The sequence below is a fragment of the Musca domestica genome, unplaced genomic scaffold (genome assembly GCF_030504385.1).
Source record: "Musca domestica strain aabys unplaced genomic scaffold, Musca_domestica.polishedcontigs.V.1.1 15, whole genome shotgun sequence".
NCBI classification, from domain to species: domain Eukaryota; kingdom Metazoa; phylum Arthropoda; class Insecta; order Diptera; family Muscidae; genus Musca; species Musca domestica.
In genome coordinates this window covers 17599851-17623405 of record NW_026712207.1, presented here as the reverse complement: position 1 = coordinate 17623405, position 23555 = coordinate 17599851, and the positions used below count along the sequence as shown (strand labels likewise).

The window sequence follows — 23555 nt, the reverse complement described above, 5'->3', positions numbered from 1 at the left end:
TAGCAAAAAGATTGGGTAATGTTTACACTTTTTATTGCCATATTTAGTGACAACCCACTGTCTGTGTAAACACATCCATGTATCTGTTTGAAAAAAAAGAGAATAGAAAGAAAAGAAGAAAAGAAAAAAAAAAAAAAACAAACAAACTGTAAATAGACATCACACTAACCACGTGGGTGTGACATGTGACAACTAGCATTTGAATAAGAATACGCTTCTCTCGCTCGCTTCTCGTGCGCCGGCATTTTTCTTTAAATGCCCGTCAACCATTTATGACGGGGTGACACGCATAACAAATTATTGCCACTTGTTGTGAATATGCATGCATCCCATCCCATCCCATCCCATCCCATCGCATCTCGTCTCCATTCTTCGCCTGAGATTGAATAATGAATCACCGTCTAAATGGCAATATTCAAATTCACAAATCGCTGCTGTATTTGAACGGGCGGACCGTGAATAGACTCAATGAGAAAATAACGCATAAATTGGTTGATAAATGCGGAAACTAAATGCTCCGTCATTAGATAAGAATATGGAAGGCACCAATAGAATGTTTCGGAATTATTTATAAACGTTTTTCATTCACTCTTGGATGTTTGCTATTTAAAATTATCGATATGGATACAAGCAACGAATGACACCCGCTAATATCAACCTAATGAAGTTGACGGGGTCAAGTAAAGGGAAATCCTTGAAATAAAACATAATTAAGTGACATATTTGGTACTAAGTCCCTTGACTTTTTTACCCCAAGTAATTTGTACTGTTTTCGATTCATTTCTTTACAGAAAGCCAAAATCGTATTTTCGTAAGTCCAAATATATAAGAACTTGACTTAAATGTATCTGTAGAGCACAACAGGCATTGTCCATTTGTTTCATTTACATGAATATGTCTCCTGAAAATCCTCCACAATCATTGAGTCGGCAGTCGGTTGCAAACTGCATCACCAGGCAATCATGGCTGTAGAATTGCCATTTGTTGTGCACGAATAGCGATTTTCAATATGCAAATACTTTCCAATCTCTCATTACTTAGTTTTAAATAGTTTCGAATGTTCTTTTTTTGTTTTATTTTCTATCGCCTTTTTCCCAGCAGCATGGAAAAGCCATTAAAATTCAAGTATTAAAGATTCGTGCCTAACGAGTTAATCTTTGTTGATGCCAATAAAAATATGCCTATTAGGGCAAACTTTATCGGCAATAATTCCAAACAAATAGGATAATTTGCGAAACGTGTTGTGTTGCGATACCTGCGGCCGACAAGGGAGTAGGGAAGTGTCAGGCGGGGACAAAGACACCAATTCAATTACCAAAGCTAATCGGCTTTCCGTATTAGAACTCGAACAAGATATTCATTCCTGGTATGTTTGTCTGGTAGTTTTTTTTTTTTCGAGTCTCCCAAAAGGATACAGGATATTTTGCATAAGCCACTTGCTTTCGTCGTAGTTGTTGTTGTTGTTCTCCGTCTCCACTTGTTCTGCTCTCAACAAATTGCACTCTAATTGAATTTGTATGTAAATGTGTGCGAGTGTGTGTGTGTGTGTGTTTGTGGAGCGTTTTTGTTTTGTTTACTGTTTTTCATTGTTTAACATTTTGATTACTTGTCATGTTTAGTTTACCAAACTACAAGCCAACATGCAAATATCCTTACGCTCACATTCATATCCTTAAACTTCTAGGACACACTTGTGTAACAAAATGTAAAAACGAAGTAAGTGCGTGTGTTTGTATGGAGAGTCTTTAAAGTTTAAAAGAAACCGAAAAGTAAATATTCAATGGTCAATGGAAATCGACTGTTATTTGTCTTTCGCACACAAAAATAAAAAATTTCAAATATTTCCCATGTTGTTACATTGCTTTCAAGGTTATCTTAAAATCGGTTCTTTGTCATAACAGAGCCAAAGGTGAATAATTTTGGTGCGAAATCCAATTAATTTAAACTTCCACATATTTAGCATCCAGTTGGGGTGAAAACAATCTCAGTTATTTTCAGAAAACTCAAACTGCCATATAAAAAATTGTTACACCCTATATTTGGAGATATCTAATTTTGCAAGATGCTATGAATATGCAGATTCAAATAAATTTTACAACATTGGAGGGCAACAGGACAGAGAACTGTACAAAAATAAGGTCTTATATTGACAAAATTTCGCAGAAACGATTTCTACTCGATTACAAATTACAGGCTATCTGACTTGAGAAAGTGGCAACAATTACCGTTAATTGGGATGTATCCTGCAAAAAAACTCATTATAAAATAATGGGTTTCCTCAGCAACTTTTGGCGGGTCACGAAAAAATAGTAGTTACTTATCGGTCACTCAAATTGAAGAAATAAATTAAAACCAATCTATGTTTAATTTCAACAAACTCATTTTTTTTGTTGGTTTATTGCCGGAATGGGGCACTGACTCTGAGATGCGGTTAAGGACATTTAGGGCTATTCAACTACCTCAACAGCAAATCATTTCTGCCGACGCTCTCCAAATGGGTTTTGTAGTCGGATAAGTTCTCCTCTGTTCGGATTTAATAATTATTTTTGAGCCTGCTGATAATAGAAAATATAGTTTATTTAAATTAATTTGTAATGACATATTCGGTTCATGTGGCGCCCATTTTTTTGGCTGGTTACCTTTGTAAAGAGCCGTTAGGAACGGATGTCCTTATGTAGACAATTTTTGTCAGAACTTTTGCAATCTATGAAGTTTTCACCTCACTTCCTTCTTATTTTGATAATCTATAACTTCAACTCCCACTCCCGCTCTTTTACATATGACTTATTTTACTCCTTGAAAATATACGAGATTTTATGCACTTGTTCTAATTGACAAATTTACAATAAACAATTTTAATATTGACTCTTTTATCGGTCCTATTCATATTCCCCTCTCACTCGTATTACTTCAATGCAATATTGCTGTGCTCTCGCGGAGGGGAGACGGTGCAGTAATAATGTAACAATAAGCAAATGATTACTCAATCTTGCATTGTCATCCTGTTCGGCATTATCGATGTTGCCATCATCAACTTCACCATCGTCATTGGCAAACAAAGCCTTGTGGAGTTGGAGGAAGCAACAGCATTTTGTCGTCCCTGTCTCGTCATCTCTATCTTCGTCATCGTCATCATCATCATAAAGTCCGGAGCATATTCTGTGCTTATTTAAACAGAAAATTGCATTTTCTTTTATTATTTGTTATTCGCTCCGACGACATTCTTCAGACACTGCAAAGTCATAGGAATAACGTGGGTGGGTAGGAGAGAAGTGGAGTACAGTAGGTGGAGCTGCCATCATCACTGTGTAGTACTCATCATGGCTTCTTTATTGGGTCGTTCAATAGCATTTATGGGTAATGAAGAAAGAAGTGATGGCCAGGATGATAACCAACTCATCAATGATCAAATGAAATATTTTGATTCCAATGTCATCTTCTTCGCGAACAGAGCTTTTTTTGTTTGCAGAACATTGTGGCGGAGATAAGCACTGATTTTTCATAAATCTGTTAAATGTGTCATTGTCTTTGAAAATAATGCCTATTTACGATGGGTTGTAGGCAGATATTAAAAAAGTGGGTCTTGTTTTAAGACGCGTTTTATGCTCTGCACAATTTTGATTGCTATTTTAAGTTTTAAACAAAAATTGTATTCTAATTTTTATTTCAAAATTTCTCTTTGCAGGTGTCACGATGCGGGAGAAAAAGAGCGGTGCCCTTCAGAAACTCAAAAAGAGGCTTTCACACAGTTTCGGAAGATTAAGTAAGTACGGCATGTTTTCTACTTTTGCGGCACATCAACGTCATCGTGTTTAATTCGTTTTATTTTGAATGAGTTGCTTCTCAACTTTGTATTCTTTCCATGATTTCGCACCAACATCATGAGGTGTCTGCGATAACTGACATTCCGAAATCAGATGTGTGTTAAGTAGATAATCACTTTTTAACCATCTACTCTTCTTATCTGCCTTAGACCGTGTGGCCTTGGCTATGTTCACCAATTCCGGTCGTCGTCGTCTGGTTTCAACGATGATTATGTTGTTGTTTAACATCTTCGTTGTATCGGTGTCGACTTCGAGAAGACTTTGTCTTGAATTGAAGGGGAGGTGGACAAATCGTCGTCGACTATGATGGTAAACTTTCCATGTCTTCACATTGGATTATTTATTGTCATCAGTGCGGATTCATTCCTCACTGGTTTTATTCAATCTGGCGAAAATGTTCAACTAATGTAGCCAACAATGAATAATAAAGTTACACGAAAATACTTTTAAATCTAAACATTTGTTACAAAATAATATAATCGATCCGTCTATATTTGAATGGAGCTGAGGGGCTAGCAAGGGGATTCTTCTATAAAAATATATAAGCAGATATTTCACTTGTCATCATGACATATGTCAAACTCTTCGATATAGTTTGGCCTGTCTTCAATACCACTGGCATATTATCAACGATTGAGAGATTCGACTGTATATTATTACACAAAAAAAGATTCAAATTTTTACAGAATGGTACTAGTGGCACCGTTGTAAATGTATTCTTTTCATCTTTCGGATAGACTTGTGGCACTCAATAAATGTTTTGTCCGTTTATACTGAATTATGACAAACAGAGGAATTAGTGCTCTATCCTCCAAATGAGAAGCGTAAAGAGGAATCTAGTGCTACATTCCGACTGTAAAGTTTAAATTCCAATAACTTTAAGGCTGGAAAGCTTTAAACCCACAAAAAAATTACTACTCTGTGCATGCTAGTGTGTTCCATGACATAGCATCGTCACTGCTGCTAATACGTGGTGCTAATCTCAATTTCATGAGGCTCATTGACTTTGTTCGAGCATACATTACAGCAGACTCTGCTCACACACACACACATACATTGGTTCATTCGTTGAGTCTATCCTTGGCGCACAGACTGACAATTCGACACTTGTCAGAGCCATTACTAGAATGTGAATTAACAATGCTGAGATAGTTCGAACGAAAAGTGCCATGAGTTTTCTGAATCCACACAAACGAAAACACATTTTTGAAAGTCTGAGAGATTTCCTCCAATTATTTATTCAACGAAAACTGGAAACCATTGCATACTGCTGGCTGCATCCATGTCGTCTAAATTGTAATTGTATTTCATTTGGAATTTAACTTTTTATTGATGTGTGAAATGTTCCACTGAATATTTCTTATTTCCTATTTTTTTGTAAGGATTTTATTCAATTTTTAAATGTCTGGCACAGGTTCTAACTTAAGTTTAGAAAAATTAAAAATACCAAGATAAAAATAATTAAAAAATTAGAAACCATTATTTGGTTTCCCCCATACATATCTTATTATATATTATTATAATGGAGGTAGGAGGGAAAAAGAAGTTGACCGATATTTTCAATCATGACTTTTTAAAGACCACTGCGGAAAATCTTAGTCCATCCTCATTCAAGAGTTCATAAAAAATATGGCGATCGAAACGCGAACACACTCCGAGACGGACAAGCCCTTTGACCCGGTTGGAACAAATCAAACAAATGTGGAATATAGTCATAAGTCTAAGATTTTACACATCGAGGTGTGGTCTCGTATACTCTCCAGGCTTTTTTATACCCTCCACCATGGGTAGGAGGGTATATTAACTTTGTCATTCCGTTTGTAACACCTCTAAATATTCGTCGTAGACCCCATAAAGTATATATATTCATAATCAGCATAAAATTCTAAGACGATTTAGCGATGTCCGTCTGTCTGTCTGTCCGTCTGTCTGTCTGTCTGTCTGTCCGTCTGTCTGTCTGTCTGTTGAAATCACGATAGAGCCCACATTATTTGACGTAGACCTTTGAAATTTGGCACAAGTGTGTGTATTGTCCCTAGGATGGTTGGTATTGAAAATGAGATATATCGGTCCACGTTCTGGTATAGTCCCCATATAACGGTACCTCCCGATATTCGGTATTTTGATGATTTATGCCACATTTTTTCACGGATTTATCTGAAAATTGGTATTTGTAGGTCATGACGGGTCTCTGAGCGTGTGCCAAAACATTGCATGTATAGGTCCACGTTTTGGTATAGCCCCCATATAACGGTACCTACCGATATTCGGTATTTTGATGATTTATGCCACATTTTTTCACGGATTTGTCTGAAAATTGGTATTTGTAGGTCACAACGGGTCCCTGAGCGTGTGGCAAAACATTGCATGTATAGGTCCACGTTCTGGTATAGTCCCCATATAACGGTACCTCCCGATATTCGGTATTTTGATGATTTATGCCACATTTTTTCACTGATTTGTGTAAAAGTTGGTATTTGTGGGTCATAATGGGTCCTAGTTCGTGTGGCGAAACATTGTAATTATAGGTGCACGTGTTGGTGTAGCCCCTATATAACGGTACCTCCCGATATTCGGCATTTTAATGTTTTTTGCCACATTTCTTCTAATGTTCTTTTACCTTAGGGTGGAGGGTATTAAAAGTTTGGCCCGGCCGAACTTAATGTTTTTTTACTTGTTTACATTCACATTGTTATTCAATATGATTACCTTGGAGGGAAGTACTGTCCATATTCGAATACGTAGTTCTTTGAGAGTTGTCGTCAGCGTCATTAAGCTCGCTAGACAAAAGGATGGACCGACATTTCTAGATCGATTCTAAATGTCTAAAGTGACGACACCCACCTCGTCCATGAGGAAACATTTATTTCCTTAAGAGACAATTCTGATTATATCACCGGAAAAACAATATGGCTAAACGACTAAAAATCGAATCTTTTTTAAATCCTGCTACTAATACGGGCTAAAATATCTACGTTTATAATTAAAATTAAATTCAAAGGATATTGATCATAAGATTTTAACCTTAACTTATTGTTCCGTCTTTGGGCAGTCGCTTAAGCTCTGCTATTGAATGTTACAACACTTGGAATAAATATCTTATCCTGGAAGAAAAATAAGTTCTGATAAGTTGTCTAAATTATTAATGAGCCATACGTGTTGCGTGCCGAGGTGGGAGCCACTCCGTGGTATAAAAACATCGTCTCTCGTGGTTCCGACACCAACCAGCATTGTGGCTGTTCTCTAAATCGCATTTTTTCAATCCACCGGGATATCGATGTCTTCTCCATCTTTTGGTTGTCTAACTTTTTTCTTCTTCTTCTTCTTCGTAGCATCACGGAAGCAATGCGAATATATCACATTTTGTTTGGAATTATTTATTTATGAAATTTTAGCGTCTCACAATTCTCTAAATCGATTTATAGACATTCAGGTTGATTTGATTTTTATTTTTTTCGGATTCCACTTTTTATTTTTATTTTGAGTTGAAAATTTAAATAATTGTTTTTGTACGAAGATCATATGTTTATAATTTATTTGCTTATTTCTCTTTAGAGATAAGTTTAGTGGTCTGATATTTACAGTGAAAAGGAAAGCCGAATGACACTGTCACACACTCTTTGCTATGTGACCCGTTTCGCCGGGAATGATGGCTTTCAAGGGCAGTTCTTTGGAAACTAGTATTTTTTCGAAGTAATTGGGATTAAGCACTAACCAAAAACCATTTTGTCTCAGAGAATTTGTAGCGATTGTCGTAAATTATTGAAAATATTCTGAAAGCAAATCCTTTTTAGAAATGTTTAACATTCAAAACATTAAGTTTTCCTTTAAATATTTTGTTTTACAGTATTGTTTAAAACATCAGATACATTTTCATGAACCTGAGGCATGGTTTCATTCCACGACTTATTTTGCTTCGTCGAATGCCGCAATACACCCACATCTACAGTCTATTTGGGACGCCTGTGTAAACCAATTCTCTAATTTCCTTTCAATCCCTTGTTGGCCATCATTTTGTTCTGGTTGTTGCTGTTATTGTCTTTTTCAACATGTTCAAATATTTATTTTTTGACAATCACCATTTCATGAAATGTCTTGCATGGCATAAGTGGTGTTAAGGCAGAAAGAAGTCTCCTTGATTACGTAAAAAAGCAAGTCCTTTCCCCAGCTTCCCTTGGAGATGACCAGTTGTTTTCTACACAACAGCTTTCCGTGAGTCACTTGTTCTTCAATTCACATTTGCTGTTCACCAACAGCAGCAGAAGCACAGGGGGCATACATTTGGTTTTTGCATTGTTTAATGCAATCTGACTGGCTGGCCAGCTGGCAGGCGTTAAGGCATCCGTCATGCTATGGGACAATACCGACTCTTACACGGTCCCCGTTCCTGATACCATGATCCATTTAGTTGCAAGCGGATAATGTCTGAGGCACTTTTCACAAAATGTCCTAAAGTGATTTTTCCGGGAATAGTGGGGATGGTGGGGCTGTGACAAAGGTTGTGATTCCATTGTGTGTTGAAGAATGTAAGGCCAGTTTTTGTTCACACTTTGTACGCTTTTTTTGTTTTGTTTGTTTCGTTTGCGATGATTCCGTCTTTCTTTTGTGATGTTCGAAATAGTCCTTCATAAAAGTCATGCCAAGTGAGGCTTAAAATGTTAATCCAGTTGAGTGAATGCTGTTTTTTTTTTTATTTCTTTCTAAGGCTAACACCCATCATTGTCGTTATTTGGATTTCTAACATTTAAAAAAATTCAAGTGAAAAAGTACTACCGAATTTTAAAGAAGGTTGCATAGCTTTAAGCTGCTCTATTCCTTGGTGTTGTTGCAGGGAAAATATTAATTCTTAGATTTGTATTATCAGCTGTTGTAAGTCAACTAAATCTAGATATCTATTGACAGTCTTATCCATTTGAAAAATATATATTTCTGCTACTGTTACACCACACATTTTCTCATATTTTCAAATCTGCAAAGGTAAAACATAACATATGTCGATTGGCCTGTGTTTAATGCTCCTTGTTCCTATTGCTGTTCCTATTTGTTTTAATAAGCAATTCATTCCTCATTCCTTCACAGCCATAGTCGTTTCATTCTCTTTGCTTTGTTTGCTTTTGATGTCGGCTGGTATTGACATGCTAAATAGGAACCCATTATCATCATCCGAGCCGATAATAAATGCCAGATAACACTTGAGAACACAACGGCCAAGTGGAACTCTGAACTTGTTGTTGGGCTCAGCCGATGATGATATCAACAATGGCTGAACGGAAGCCTATCTGTCAATGACAGCATCCCGAGAATACAAAAATGAAATCCATAATTTACACAAACATTTTTTTCTTATTCAAAAATCGTATTAATATTGTTGTTCTTGTTTTGTTGTGGTTGTGCCCTCTTAATCCATGCTATTCAATTGATAACGGATAACTGCCACTCAAGAGAGAAACAAATCTGTAATGGGGGTCATATTACCATCCTTATCATTTATCCCATTCAAGTTGGAAAGGTTGTATATTTGCATTATAATGTATGCGAGGTAAAATATAACCGTAATAATAGTATCTTCTGGATGGCTACATGGAATTTGGATGTATAAATAACTCTATTTCTTCGTTTTTCGCATTCTCAAGTCCAAGGACATGTGAAGATATGTCAAAATATTAATTTTGAAGATCATTTGATCGTTTGATAGGGCAAAAACGTGCCTAGTCGAAATAAAGGTTTAGACCCTTTGGATCAAATCCGTTTCAGGACATTTGGAGTCGATGTAGAGGTCTCCGTCTATCTGCCTGACTGGTGCGCACGATAAATCTCGAAGGGGGTATCCGATTTGGTATATCGTAATATTTTTGTTAACATCGGTCCACTCCTTCTGGTACCTCCTACACAAAAAGTCAAAATTTTTATAGAAAATAATTTACCGCATATGAGAGGAACTTATAACCCGATTTTGTTGAAATTTAGGAAATCGTGATATTTTTGATGCCGCAAGATTGGGTGCGAGATTGGACAAGATCGGGCTACTACTTCTAGTACCTCACCTACAAAGAGTCCAAATTTGGAATATCTAAAACGCTCATAAAATGCGAAATATACTGCAGATTCCCTTCAAATTTCACACATACCAATAGCTTTACCATTACAAAATCTGGTGTAAAGATGGAGTATAGCGGACCACTTCTTCTGCTACCTCCCCCACAAAGGCCCACAATTTTGAATAACCAAAATGCTCATAAAATGTAAAATAAGCATCCGATTATTTTCAAACTCCGCACATCCCAATATTTCTACCAAAACAAGATCTGAAGTGAAAACGGGATATATCGGACCACTCTTTTGAATACCTACGTAAAACATATCAATATTTTAACCATTGCAAGGTAGGGTGTGAAATGGGATATACCGGCTCACACCTTCTGGTACCTATTTCATAAACGTCAAAATTTTGAATAAGATGGGATATATCGGCCCACTCTTTCTAATACCTCCCCCACAACGGGTCAATATTTTGAAAAATAATAAATATTATAAAATGTTGTATAAGAATCCTATTGTCTTCAAATTTTGCACATCCCTATATTTCTACCAACAAAAGATCAGTTATGAGGAACGGATATAACGAACTATTCCCTCTGATACCTCCCCCACAACGGATGAATATTTTGAATAAACAAACATGAGGCAACCTGAAACAACCTAATACTACACAAGATCTACTATGGAGATATAATATATCGGTTCTCTCTTTCTGGTACCACCCCACATAGGTTAAATTTTTGAACTCTCTTTTAACTCTCATGACATGCGAAATATGTCCACGAATTTCTTCAAACCTTGTATATTGCAATATTTTTACCAACACGAGATCTGATCGAAATATGAAATTTATGGGGCCACTCCCCCTGGTACCTTTCCCACTTTTTAACATCAATAATAATTATAACCCTTATACATGCGAAACAAATCAACAATTTTCTTCAACTTTCTGCTAACTTCCCAAAAAGTTGAGCATTTTAAAAAAATATATTCACATTATTCATTTTTATATCAGACTAAGGCCATAAGCGAAATGGACAATTGTGTTCTACTCCATCGGTGGCTCTTCTATAGAGGGTCAAAATTTTGAATAATAATAAATAACGTCAAAATAATTTTAATAAACGGATAAAGGCCAGTCCAGTCTGATAATATCTAGCCTAGCATTCTGAATATCTTATGATTTTCGGTATTGATTGAACATGTGGCAGGAATATTTCGAAGAATTTCCTTTGTCCTGGTCACTACCAGCTCTGTTATTATTCACCAAAAAACAAAAATAAGTCATTCTTTTGGAAATGAAAGCCACTCCACAAAACATTTCAGAATTAAAATTCGCAGAGTAACGAACGACAAGACATGATTTTAATTAAAGCCGAAATGGATTCGCTGCACGTTTTGGTGGGTTTCATTGCTGAAATGATACGAAACAACGATGACGACGAAAAAGATGATGATGATGATGTACGACTCTCGGTCCAACAAGAGTAGTTTCTCTTGGGCTGGGCACTCAAACGCACACAAACACAAACACATATGCATATGTATATACATTGTCGATACATATGTGCTTGATTTATTTACATTTTCTTGTATTCATGGTTGTACTTTTTCTGGTTATTTATTGAGTATTGCCACTGATAATCTCAAACGGCAAGTTCAATGACTGAGCTGTCGGTTGGCTGACGTGCAGATGGATTTCGTTTCGAAGTTGTCACTGGAATTGTTGAAACGAATGGCCGTGTCACTGGTCGTGGCTTGAAGTTTGAGTGATTTTCTTTGTGACATTTGAAGAAATTTAATTTTATGTGAAAATTATGAGAATGAAGAGTTTGTTGTTATCGGGGTGTGACATTGGTATTCTACAAAGACTTTGAAGTTATGGATAGACAATCGGTGACGAAGAAATTGACAATCGGTGGGTACAACAAATGTACCCCTCTCACAGATTTCACTCTATTCCGTTGCAAAAATAAGTTTTATTCCTTGAGTTATCATTTTCGAGTTATATCTCTGCAAAAATGTTCCACACGGATGTACTTACGTCTACCATGATTTTCTTTTGCTTAAATACCAAAGAATGCAGTCTTCGCATACACCTTAGTATTAAGGACACATGAAATGCCTTTGACACGTCTCCTTGACAAGAGTGGTTTTTGTGTTTTCATTGTTCCTGTTTTCCTTGAAGCCTTTTCTTTTGTATCGCTTTCCTTTTGTTTCGATCTAAGTTGACACTTTCATAAAAAGCCACGCTATTACTCTATCCACCTTGCCTAACTTGCGGCTAATGTTGCTTCAAGGTGTATTTCATACTTTTTAGGATGTGTTAGTTGCAGTTTATTCTTTAAATCCTGCTTAGGCCGAATTACCAAAAGAAAGCTAGAATTTAAAATGAAAATTTTAAATATCAAATGAAATTTTCAATATTTTGACCAAATAATGCGAAATTCAATAATTTTTTTTTGACTGCCGTTGTAAGTGTAGCATTGTTATTAACGAGGCCTATGCGGTTTTTTTGTTGGATTAAGTAAAAATGCCGCTGATCCTAAATAGCTTTCGATTCTATATAACATACGAATGGTCATTGTGATATATACATAATTAGCCACAATACGAAACGAAAGTCCAAAATTTCGTCCCGTTGAAATTGCACCACCCACAAAAAATATTTATAGGTTTCTTCAACATAGGTTTTCATGTTTTATGTTTTCAATTTTCACTTTTATCGTTTTTCCATTTCTTTTGTTTGTGAATTGTTCTACAAAATTTTAATTACAGTCCGCACGCAAACGGAGCAAAGCGAGTTTTTTTTGTTTGGCCTGTTTTTTCTCTCTCTCTCTCTCTCTCTCTCTCTCTCAAGTTTTCATTTGTTTTTATTGTTTGTGCTCATTATGGCCATCCGAAGTTGTTAACAACAAAAGACGGTCATAAACATTACAAAAGAAAAGTGGAAAATGAAAATAGCTCCAGCGACACGAGGACAAACCATTTACGAAGATTAACTGCAACGGTTTTCCGCAACGTTAGTGGAGCTGTTCGTTCTGCTTCTAATGCGGCTCTTTTATATCGCCCGGATTGTTAAATAACTAGCTACACAACCAATTGTCTGTCATTGCGTATAGCTATCGGATTTCGCCTCGAAAAGTTATTTACGATAAATAAAGTTAAAATTTTAAATAAAAAAACGAACACATTTCTTGTAAATGAATTGTTTAATCATAGTACAAGCAGGTTAGGTGTAAATAATGTTGTAATTTTCATATATATACACATATTTCTATGTATACACATTTGTTCGCAGAGGACAAAACTCATACTTTTTCCGGATTTTTTTTTTTGGTATCTTTAAACATTGAAGTGATTATATTTTTTATGCCATCCATAACTTATTGTTACTCCCAAATGTTATTCATTTTGAAGTTTTTAATAAGCCAGTCCAAAGGAAAAACAAGAGAAGCCAGGGAAACCAGAAACAAGTTATTGTTTTCATTCTTAAGTAGCTGTGTTTTTGCTTTCCAGTTCATGTTTTTCTATGAATTCTGATGCCACAAACAAGACCAACAATTCTTTCTCTTTGTTTGATGGCGATGCTTTGTGTGGTCAGTTGCAAAGAATCGTTTGAGAGAAATTCATACGGGCGTAGTAAGTAAAAGGACACCCGGAAATAGTCGAGTAGTACCTTTACCTCATAATAAGTACGTTTTATGCTTAGTGCTTAATAACCGTTAATGGGGGATGGGGATGTATTCCCTTAGTCTATGACTGTATATATGGGTATATAATTTTGACCTGGTGTAATTGCGATTCAAGTAGAAGTGGACAAATTTATTCCTATTCCTTGAATTTGGGCTTAGAAAAATATTATCATGTTTAAATTCTGATCGTGATAGACAGAAAAACTGGTAGGTTCGAGAGTTTCTTAAAGGATAGGTCATGTCACCCAAAGGTCATGTGTGTAAATTATGAACTTCACTGAACCGCATTTAGTTTAATTTTGGTATTTATTTTGAGGAGTACGGAGGTGCAGACAGAGGGTTATGATCATTAAAAAGGTCGGAAGGTTCTGTCGATAGTAATTTCTTCGCGACTAAACAGTATCGGGAGGTACCGTTATATGGGGCTATACGAAGACGTGGACCTGCACAGACAATTTTCTGTCATAGGCTGCAGTATCCATTCTTCAAATACCACATTTGAAACAATTCCGGTGAACAATGTCGCCAAAATCTTCATTTCGTTCGGAAGCTAGAAGGACATCGCAAAATCGACATAGAATTATATGCTGATCAAGAACATATATATATATATTTTTTTTTTTTTGTGAGGGTCTAACACGTATATTTCGATGTGTTAAAAACGGGATGATAAACTTAATATACCCTCCGTACTATAGTGTAGGGTGTCAAAATCAATTCCTTTTAGAAACAGCTAAGATCTTCAGATCTAATAAATACACAACGATGTGCAAAGTTTCAACCAATTCGAATACTCTCTACGATATTCAAGTCCTTCAAACAGACAGATATGCGGCAATTGTGCCTAGGTTGACTCGAAAAGTCCTACTACGGTTTCTGTTTATAGAGATATAGAGCCTCGTTTGATGAGACTCTCTTTTGACCGATCAACTACATATATCCTTTTGTAGCCATAAGGGTGAGGTTACCAAATTCATTTTAAAATACATATTGCCCCTCTATGTCTCTCAACGAAAACTTTTCCAACTACTTCCCTGGAATGGCTGCATTTTCACGAAAATAAACAACCCCGAAATTACAAGTATATCTTCCACTTGGTTTCAGAACCTTTTATAATTTTTTTCTGCGAGTTTTGTTTTTTTGTTTCCTTTTTTTAATTTCAACTACAATTGCATGCTACTCCGCTGCTGGTGCTGCTGTTGTTGCTGCTATTTGATGCGCTTGTTTGTATTTGTAGTGCTTTTTATTCTATGCTTTTCGTTTTCGTTTTTATTTTTATTGTTTTTTTTCCTTCATTTTTGCTCATTCTTGTTCATATTTTCTTGTTTTTCCTCCACTCTAGAACTGTAAAGCATTGCTTAAGTAAATATTATGGATATGTGGAGAGAAGTAAACAAACAAAAAAGAAAATTCCGTAATTTGTTGTTCTAAAACATCTTCATATGGCATGCCACTAGAGAATGCCTCTGCCGACTGTATCCATAGTAGGTGGATGGATGGGTGGGTGGCAAACATCGGCCAGGAGAGCGGAGTATGAATGTTCATGTCGTGGGTATTGGGGGAAAATCGTAAACATTTGTATTCATGTCATGGAATTGCTTAACATTCTCAGAATTTCTATTGTTTCTGCTTCCCTGCCCAGCACTGCACTGCACCGATGTACTCCTCCTCCTTCTTCGTCGTCGGCGTAATGAAACCATTGGATGTATTACATTTGTAATAAATTTAATTAGATTTTCTATTGTTTCGCCGCCATCTCTTTCTTACGCTCCCTCTCTCCCTCCCTCCCGCCTTCCGTTCGAATTCGAAACGAAATGAATAATGAAACAATGTAAACTCAAAAATAAATCCACCACGGTGATGTGCATTCAAAGTGTTCTCTAAGAATCTCTGGAGTTCTTAATTGTTAAGCAAATGTAACTGCGTGACGAATTTTCCTAACAATTTGCAAGATTTTCCATTTTCCCTGGGTTTATTCGGTCGGAGGAGTAGCTGAAGAAAAAGAATTTAAAATGGAATTTTATGAAATCACAACGAAATAATCGATAAATCAAATGAGACTAAAAAAAAAGAAAATCCCCTTGGAGTTAGGCAACATTTTTCTTAATGGCATTACATCCCTCTTTGTATGCCATGAATGAAGAAGGGAAATCCCATGCAAATGCCAGAACACATTCTGTGCTGAAATGCGAATTTAACAACGACGACAACAACAATATTTTAATCTCTCTCAACCTCTCCCTCCCCCAGCAACTCTATCTTCCTGCTGGTGTGGAGTGTGCGAAAGATATACTCGTATGTTGGATTTTGCAAACCGACCCCCTCCCTCAAAGTATGCAACGTTTCTTTATGGCTGAAATGGTTACATGCTTCATTGATTAGTACCTGGTTACGGTTATTTAATATTTTTCATCCTGTGCTCCTGTCGGAATGCGTTCGTTCGCAACATAATCGTTGACAGCAGCAGCAGCAGTTCAAGGGGAAGAAAAAGTGGCCAACAGCAGTGAAAGCCAGCCAGTTTCTGTTACGAAGGGTACTTTTGTGTTAGGAGTGTGTGATTGAAGAGGGAGGGGGCTGGACATTGTGCAACTTTAAGGGTGATTGTTGCACACGGGCTGCCATTGCTGCTGCTGCTGCATTGGGCCCAAGCCAATCTTTGGAAAGTTTTGCTTTTTGTGCTTTGCAGAATTGTTCTTGTTGTTTTTTCTGTTATGAATAATGGCGAGTTTTTAAGTAGCGACACGTGCGCCTTAAAATACTTCAAAATGGATTCCTGGGCAAAGGATCTGGGGATGTTCTTTGACAGAACACTAAAGCTTATGAATAATTGATGGACCTAGAATTATGCAATTGTTTCGTACGGCTCTTACAGTCCCTGAAATGTATGAAGTGGAGGTAATTGAAAACAGTTGGCAACAAAAGCGAGCGAACACACACACACATTTTAATGAACGACAACGAACGAAAAACACACTCAGTTACATATCTAATGAAATTTTACATCAAACATTCGACATAAAAACGGCAAAGGTTGTTAGATATTCGATTTATCTAACACAGCTGGATGCCCAATATGGTGAGTGACCGTGTGTCGCTCAGTCGCTCATTTCCTCATTGGAAGCAAAGCTATATTGTTATAGTGCCTATAATCATATTTCATATCTTAAAGAGGAGTGTCTCTTCTTTTGTGTAACACCGAGAGTCACAGCCTGTGGCCGTTTGATTCCATCAGCTGGTGTTATGCCAGTTTTAATCGTTCCAAAAGATTTCCCTGCGGCACGGTATACGGGCAATTCGCACCGGGCCGACATTGTCTGGTGACAAGTTTAACTCGATTTTGCAGGATAACAAGTTTATGCGTGTGCTTTATTTCAGTAGACTATTTATGTAAATGTAACAACTTTTCGGTTGATTTTTTGTTTTTGCTCTGTAGCAAACCGAAAAAGTTATTTGCCATCTCATTATCAACCCTTATAAATCTTCAAAAAGCCAAAGAGAAAAGGAAAAAAGTGAATTCGAAATGTAAATTGAAATAGAACTCTCGTGTAAAGTGAGGGTTGATTCATTCAGTCTTTGTGGTGATGACACCAACTTCGGCAACTCCCGTTGAGGAATGAGAAATATTGAAGTTAAATGATGTTGAGTTTTTAATTCACAGCTGGATTTTGTATCGATACCTTGCCTATTCTGGGGCAACCTTTATAATCTCTTAGATGTTCCTGCTGTCATCTCGATTCTTGGCAAATCACATTATCCAGCATTGTAATTGACGACAGACGGAATTGAAGACGACATCCTGGCTGGTTCCTTATCACTTAGTTGGGAAATGTTTATGGATGGGTTATGGACTCTTGATGGGTGCAATTCGAACTTTCATTTCACCAAAGTTGAAATTAATCCCCACACAGAACAGAACTCCGCCTATTTAATTTGTGGCTTGGGTAATTGTGACCCGGCAGATGGGGGTTGTTTGATATTCGAATAATGTTTAAAGTGCAAATATTTGAATTCAAATTCGAAAGGTGTATTGTTCATTAACATATCAAATGTTTTGGCAAATGTTTGTATATTCAGTTGGATGTGATGCGACTTTTGTGCGGGGTTTTGTTTCGGTATTAATATGGGATGTTTTCAATATTTGAATATTTGACACCGGTGAGGGGTAGAAATTAAATAATACCCATATCTAAACTCAACATATTTTTAATTCATTTGATGGAAAATAAGTTGTTTTACGATTAAAGTCACTCGAATCAAGTTAAATTTGGTCAATTAATTTGTAAAACTGTGAGACATCCTAATACCTCCCTATTCAGTGAACCTGTCTGAAAGTTAATTTAACTCGTTATCTCTAAGCATTAAGCAGCCGACTTTAGCACACTCCAGTCACATATCAATATTGTATTCGAAATTTGTACATGTTTCTGTCATTTGCTTGATTAAAATCAAGGTACAACAACATATTGCACGTATTCTTTGTTGGATTCTCTTTGGAAATGCAATTGCAATTTTCCTTCATCGGTGGCAAGGACACACTTGTCGTGTCGTGTCGTCTTCACGAAATGAAATTTGAAATAGAAACGCTGCAGCAGTGGAGCTTTGATTTAATTTCCAGATTTGTAACGACAACAACGACGATGATACTTTGCTTCCACCGCAGGATTGCATCTTCAGCATCGAAGTGAGTGGTGGCAGCGGCAACCACAGTCGAAGTCATTTGCATTCGACAGATTGATAAGAGGAGAAGCAAAGGAAATCAACAGAAATTTGCGATAATAACAATGATGTCGTCGTCAGTGTTGTTGTTATTGTCAGCAACAGCAAGAACCTATCCGCTAGGTAAAGAAGAAGTGGTGTTTTATTTAAACTTATCGAGACAATCAACTCCATTTGTAATTATTTGTATTCTCCCACACAATCTCCGGATTCAAGGCGATTTTTAGTTAGCGTTGTATTTTTTCAATTATAAATAATATTCCCACTTCTACACGATCGACTTCTGATAGAACAATTTTTGGAAAAGGATTGAAATTCCATAACTAGTGGCACTTGGTTTTGAAAAGTGTAAAAGTTGAAATCGAGTTTTGAGTAAAAATTCGACAAATCGAATTTCAACTTTTGGATCTTTAGTCAACTTTCATTTTCATACCAGCCAGATATCACTTTTAATAACTACACATCAGCTAATAACTAAAAAGCAGCTAAGTTCGGCCGGGCTGAACTTTTAATACCCTCCACCATTTGGGAGGAACATGAAGACGTGGACATGCATAAGCAATTTTTTCATAGGCTGTAGTACCCATTAAGATCATCACTAAAATCACCAAAATACCGGATATCGTGAGGTACCTTTAGCGGGGGGCTATACGAAAACGTGGACCGACATGGCCCATTTACACCATTAGCTGGCAAAATACACATTTTTGCAAAAGTTTAGCCTTCTATCTTATATCGTTCCAATTATAGCGTAATTACAATAGACAGACGGACGAACGGACAGACGGACAGAATGGAGAAAGTTCGAATTCGAAAAATAAGTAATTTAATGGTAGCATCGAGATACAAACAGAAGACCGACCTCTCAACACAAAGAGGGCCAGCATAAAAATGTATTCCCAATTTTACAACTTCGTTAGTTTCAAGTTAGTAAATGCTCGCACACCACCCATATGGCAACATAGCCCCCTCCCCATACAGTCACCAACCATATGTACTAGATACGCTATGAAAATATATATCTCAAATAAAGCCAAAGGAGTACGGGATATATTGTGTATCATAAATTTGTCAGGTGTGAATATCTGTCCTCTCCTCAGGTGCCTTTCCCAAAATCTGTCAATATTTTGAAAAATCCTAGGACTACACCCTAAATCGAATATCAAACAATACGGGGTCAATCCCTGGCAAGGAGAATATCACATTCTCGTTGTTCAAAATATGCCCGGTGCACGATAAAAAATTCAAACATATATCTATCCGGATTTATACCGCATAATAAGGATTTATTTGCTTATTTACTATATAAAAATATACCTTCCCATGACCGGATTTATTTTAAATCCCATTTGGAATCGGATAACGCCTCAACGGCGTTATCTTGGAAGTTTATAGGATTCGCTTTTGGTTATATATGTACATACCTAGACAAACATCCGCTGAGCTCCATTTATATCCTACAAAGGTGTATTTAAACTAGGGCCCGGCAGAGAGTCACTTTTTGTGTTCTCCCAATTGTGTTACTCTCTAATTATTGAAGAGAGACATTTTGTCTGACCCTATTCTAAACACACAAGGTTAAACCAATAATGCATTTCATACTTTAAACGAACTTTTTAAGGTGATAGAGCGTAGAAGTCCTTAATATAAGAATAGTGCCCCTTTCACTTTTGAGATATCTGTGGGAAACCCTCTTAAGTTCAGTGTAAATATTTCGGTTGTCATATCATTTCAATAACATGCGGGTTATTCCAACGTCAAATCATTGGAAATGGCGTTGGTATTGTGGATTTCATATTAAATATCCATCACTGTTCTTTTTTTTTCGGAAATACGTTACAACGGCACACACGTCATGTTGCCTTTTCCAAATCAAATATCAATTTTGTTATGTTGTCAAAATATTTCAATATTATTCATAAACTTGATGTTTTGTTGACATGGCCTGCGTCAGCTGTTATCTCCTCTTGGCGTTTATTGTGGTTATACAAAAAGTTTATTAAAAAGAACTGACAAAGTTGTCCAAGTAGGTTCGGCAGCTATTCACATTTATTTGCGATTTGTTAAATTATTCACCGAATTAGAAGAGAAGTACCCAACTTTTAAGTAGTAGCCTTTTTTTTTGGTAATTGGGAGACAAAGTTCCTCTGATGTTTTTGCCCATTACAAGTGGGTAAGATGTGTTGTAAACAGACACTTTTAAATAAAACAATAAGCCCCATCAATGTAGGAATTACTTCGGTGTTCTCCTTTGCCCGTGATATATTAAATTAAGTGACATCCACAATTCCCCTCCCAATTACCTAATTTGAAGTGAACATTTTGTCAAAAGTGTTCACATGGAACATAACATTTAACTAATTTACATATCATTTACATTCATTGGGTGGGGGGGAGGGAGGGAAGGGAGGATGACTGACTCTGTTCGAGAGAACGCAACAACAGCAATGATACAAAGTGCTGGTGATACACACAGACAAAAGTTCACTTCATGTCGATGTCGGCTGACACTCATTTCGGCTAAAAGCATTTTGTGTGTGTGTGTGTGTGTGTGTGCGTGTGATGTTTTTGTTCTCTGCTCGCAGGCCACCATCCTAATGAATTTAAATTATTATAGACACCAATCTGCAGAAGAGTCATCTGATTGCTGGGAGTCGGTCGTTTGCTGTTTCCTCCCGCCCTGCCACTGGGTTTTGTTGCATGTTTCCTTAAAAGAGGATGACTCGAAAAGAATGATTTGGTTTTAGGGCACTCGATTCGATGGCAGTACTTAGGCATAAGTGTGGCGGTGTGTGTGTGTGTGAGTTTGTTCAGAGCTTGTGTATACACGAGTGTGGGAGAGTTAAAATGACAATTTCCGGCAATTTGCCTGCAATTTTTTGCAGAGATTTTTGCTTTGGAAGCCATATGAAAATTTGATGGAAGAATATATGTCTTTCTCGTTTTGTTTCTAAAAAAAAGACAGAAGCATTTGTTCTAGCCATTGTTTCGCAAATTCCGGCGGATTTGTCAAATGAAAATGGCACTGAAGATTTTTCTGCTGACATGTTGTTAGTCAAATTGGGGTTATGTTGGTATGGAAGTGTTTTTCCTTCAAATTGGGCAATTTGGTTTTTTTTTGCCCTTTTGTTCATTCGTTCGTTTTTTTCTTTATTTTATGCAAAGCGCTGAGTTAACAGGGTATAGTTTTTTCAATAAAGTGATGAACCCATTCTATTAGTCCCATAAAATCCATCCTGTTAAGGTGTGTTTTTTTGAAATTACCACCGGAGTCGTTTTGAACGATCGGAAAGTTCTATATAGGTAAAAAATTATGTAATAGGACAGTATAAATGTTGTATTATAGCACAATCTAGTCTTGACAAAAATATTACGATGAACAAAGTATACACCAAAGAAGATACTCTCTTCGGTAGTTACCATTAGGTCGATCCAGTCGGGCTTATCTCAAATCAGTTCCTTCGATGGACCATATTTTGGTCCTAAAATTTGTAATAGAAAAAAATCTACTTTTATATCTTTCACTAAACTTTGCTCAGTATTAAAATGTTGGGCGTAACTGCAGCGTTGTATAACAACGTGCCGTTGTTTGAACTAGTCAATACCGTCAAAATCGATATATTATATTTTATATTGACACAAAACAAATGCCTTTCTATAACGCAGAAAAATAGCATTAAGTTGCCCTATTTAATTCCCAAACCTGATTTATTGTATTGTAATGAACATTACATAACGTTAGTTTATGAATAACCGAAGTATACAGAGTCCATTTTCTTCAAAACGTTGTTGACAACTTTTATAAAAATGATTTGATTTTCAAATAAAGATTTTTTATTACATTTTTTGAATGTTTCTCTTTTAAAGACAACAATTGAATAAATCGTAGCATTTTTTTCTTATTTTGTTTCTCTTTAAAAAATAAATCCTTTTCAATTCTTGAGAGCTGAACTGCACTCTCCCACAAAAAAATGAAAAATAAAAATAAAACAACAATAAGTCAACATTGTTGAATCATGACAGAATTCTAAATAGGAATATTCAGCAAAAAAAGAACCCTAAACCTCTTTTCTATTTTCGTAGGAAAAAAAGATGGAGACTCCAAAGTCATGCACTGGCATGAACACAATGCATATTTGGCTTCTGCAATCAAATGGTAGACAATGTCATGTGTTTTTATGTTGTTTTTCCCCCCGTCAGTTGTTTGCCATGCAAAAACACTGCACACAACTAATGCCGGAGAGTTGCATGCCTCCAATTTTTTTTTTTTTGCTTCACATATGAGCAAATCTTATCTCGGATTAAAGTATGGCTCCTCGTACAAAGAATTCGTTTCAATTTTCCTCATAGTCGTGCCATATAAAATAATTTTAGCCGACCCCTCTCCCATTTCCCCGTATTGCCCATTGGTATGTGTATGTGTTTGTTTGTTTGTGGCAGCATCATAATTCACGGTCCAAAAGATTTGCCATTCTTCAATTTTATTTGGGCTTTTGGCTCAACAAATGCATAATATTTTTATGAGCCATCTCTTCCTCGGGAACCATAAAACAATAGTGGCATTATTGGATTGTTAGGAACATTGTCAAAACCGTAAACATGAAATTGGCTTTAATTTTTGTTTTTTATTATTTTTCATAGCTAGGAAACGGTGCTTATTTGATGCGTTGGTAAACTAAAGTTAAAAACAATATCTACTCATGTGGATACATTTCTATCCATCTTAGTGCCTTCTTTATGAGATTATGCATTTGTTTTCCCAACATTTCCATTTAATTATTAACTAATGCTTTTTGTTGTTTTGTTCTCTTCTATTTGCAGGTAAGCATTTTTTTATTTATTCGTGACTTAATTACTTGATGTTCGAATCCCTAAAGTTGGCAAGTATTTATATCTGCATTTAGTTTTGCCTAAGACTTTAATCCATCTATAAATCAGACGATTTATCATTTGAGCCACTAATGATTCGGTATCACAAAATACAAATCTTCCCTAAAGCTGCAACTGAAACTGCCACGCCAATGTCCTTAGCTTCTGTTGAATTTATGGCCATAAATACGAAACAACTCAACACGTATTTATGACACAGCAAACAAATAGGCCAAGAGGGCTGTCATATGCAATGACAACAACAACGCACGCACACACACACTCTGACACATTCGGGATAGTAAAAGCAAACGATATGTCATATTTTATATGATTTATTTAATGAGAATGTAAAACATTTAGATTTATGCCGACCCCTTCGCCAGCAAAATGAAATAAAAAATACAAAGTC

At 36.3% G+C, this 23555-nt stretch overlaps 1 protein-coding gene across 10 annotated transcripts in view; it reads left to right on the top strand.

Moving 5' to 3' along the window:
* LOC101891844 (cyclin-dependent kinase 14) overlaps positions 1-23555 on the top strand; it is a 151945-nt gene that overhangs the window by 63417 nt on the left and 64973 nt on the right. For all 10 annotated transcript variants that reach the window (XM_059119768.1, XM_011297203.3, XM_005190721.4 and 7 more), the window contains one exon: positions 3686-3763. In XM_059119768.1, the coding sequence (XP_058975751.1) occupies positions 3686-3763 (78 nt within the window). The remainder of the gene's footprint in view (positions 1-3685; positions 3764-23555) is intronic.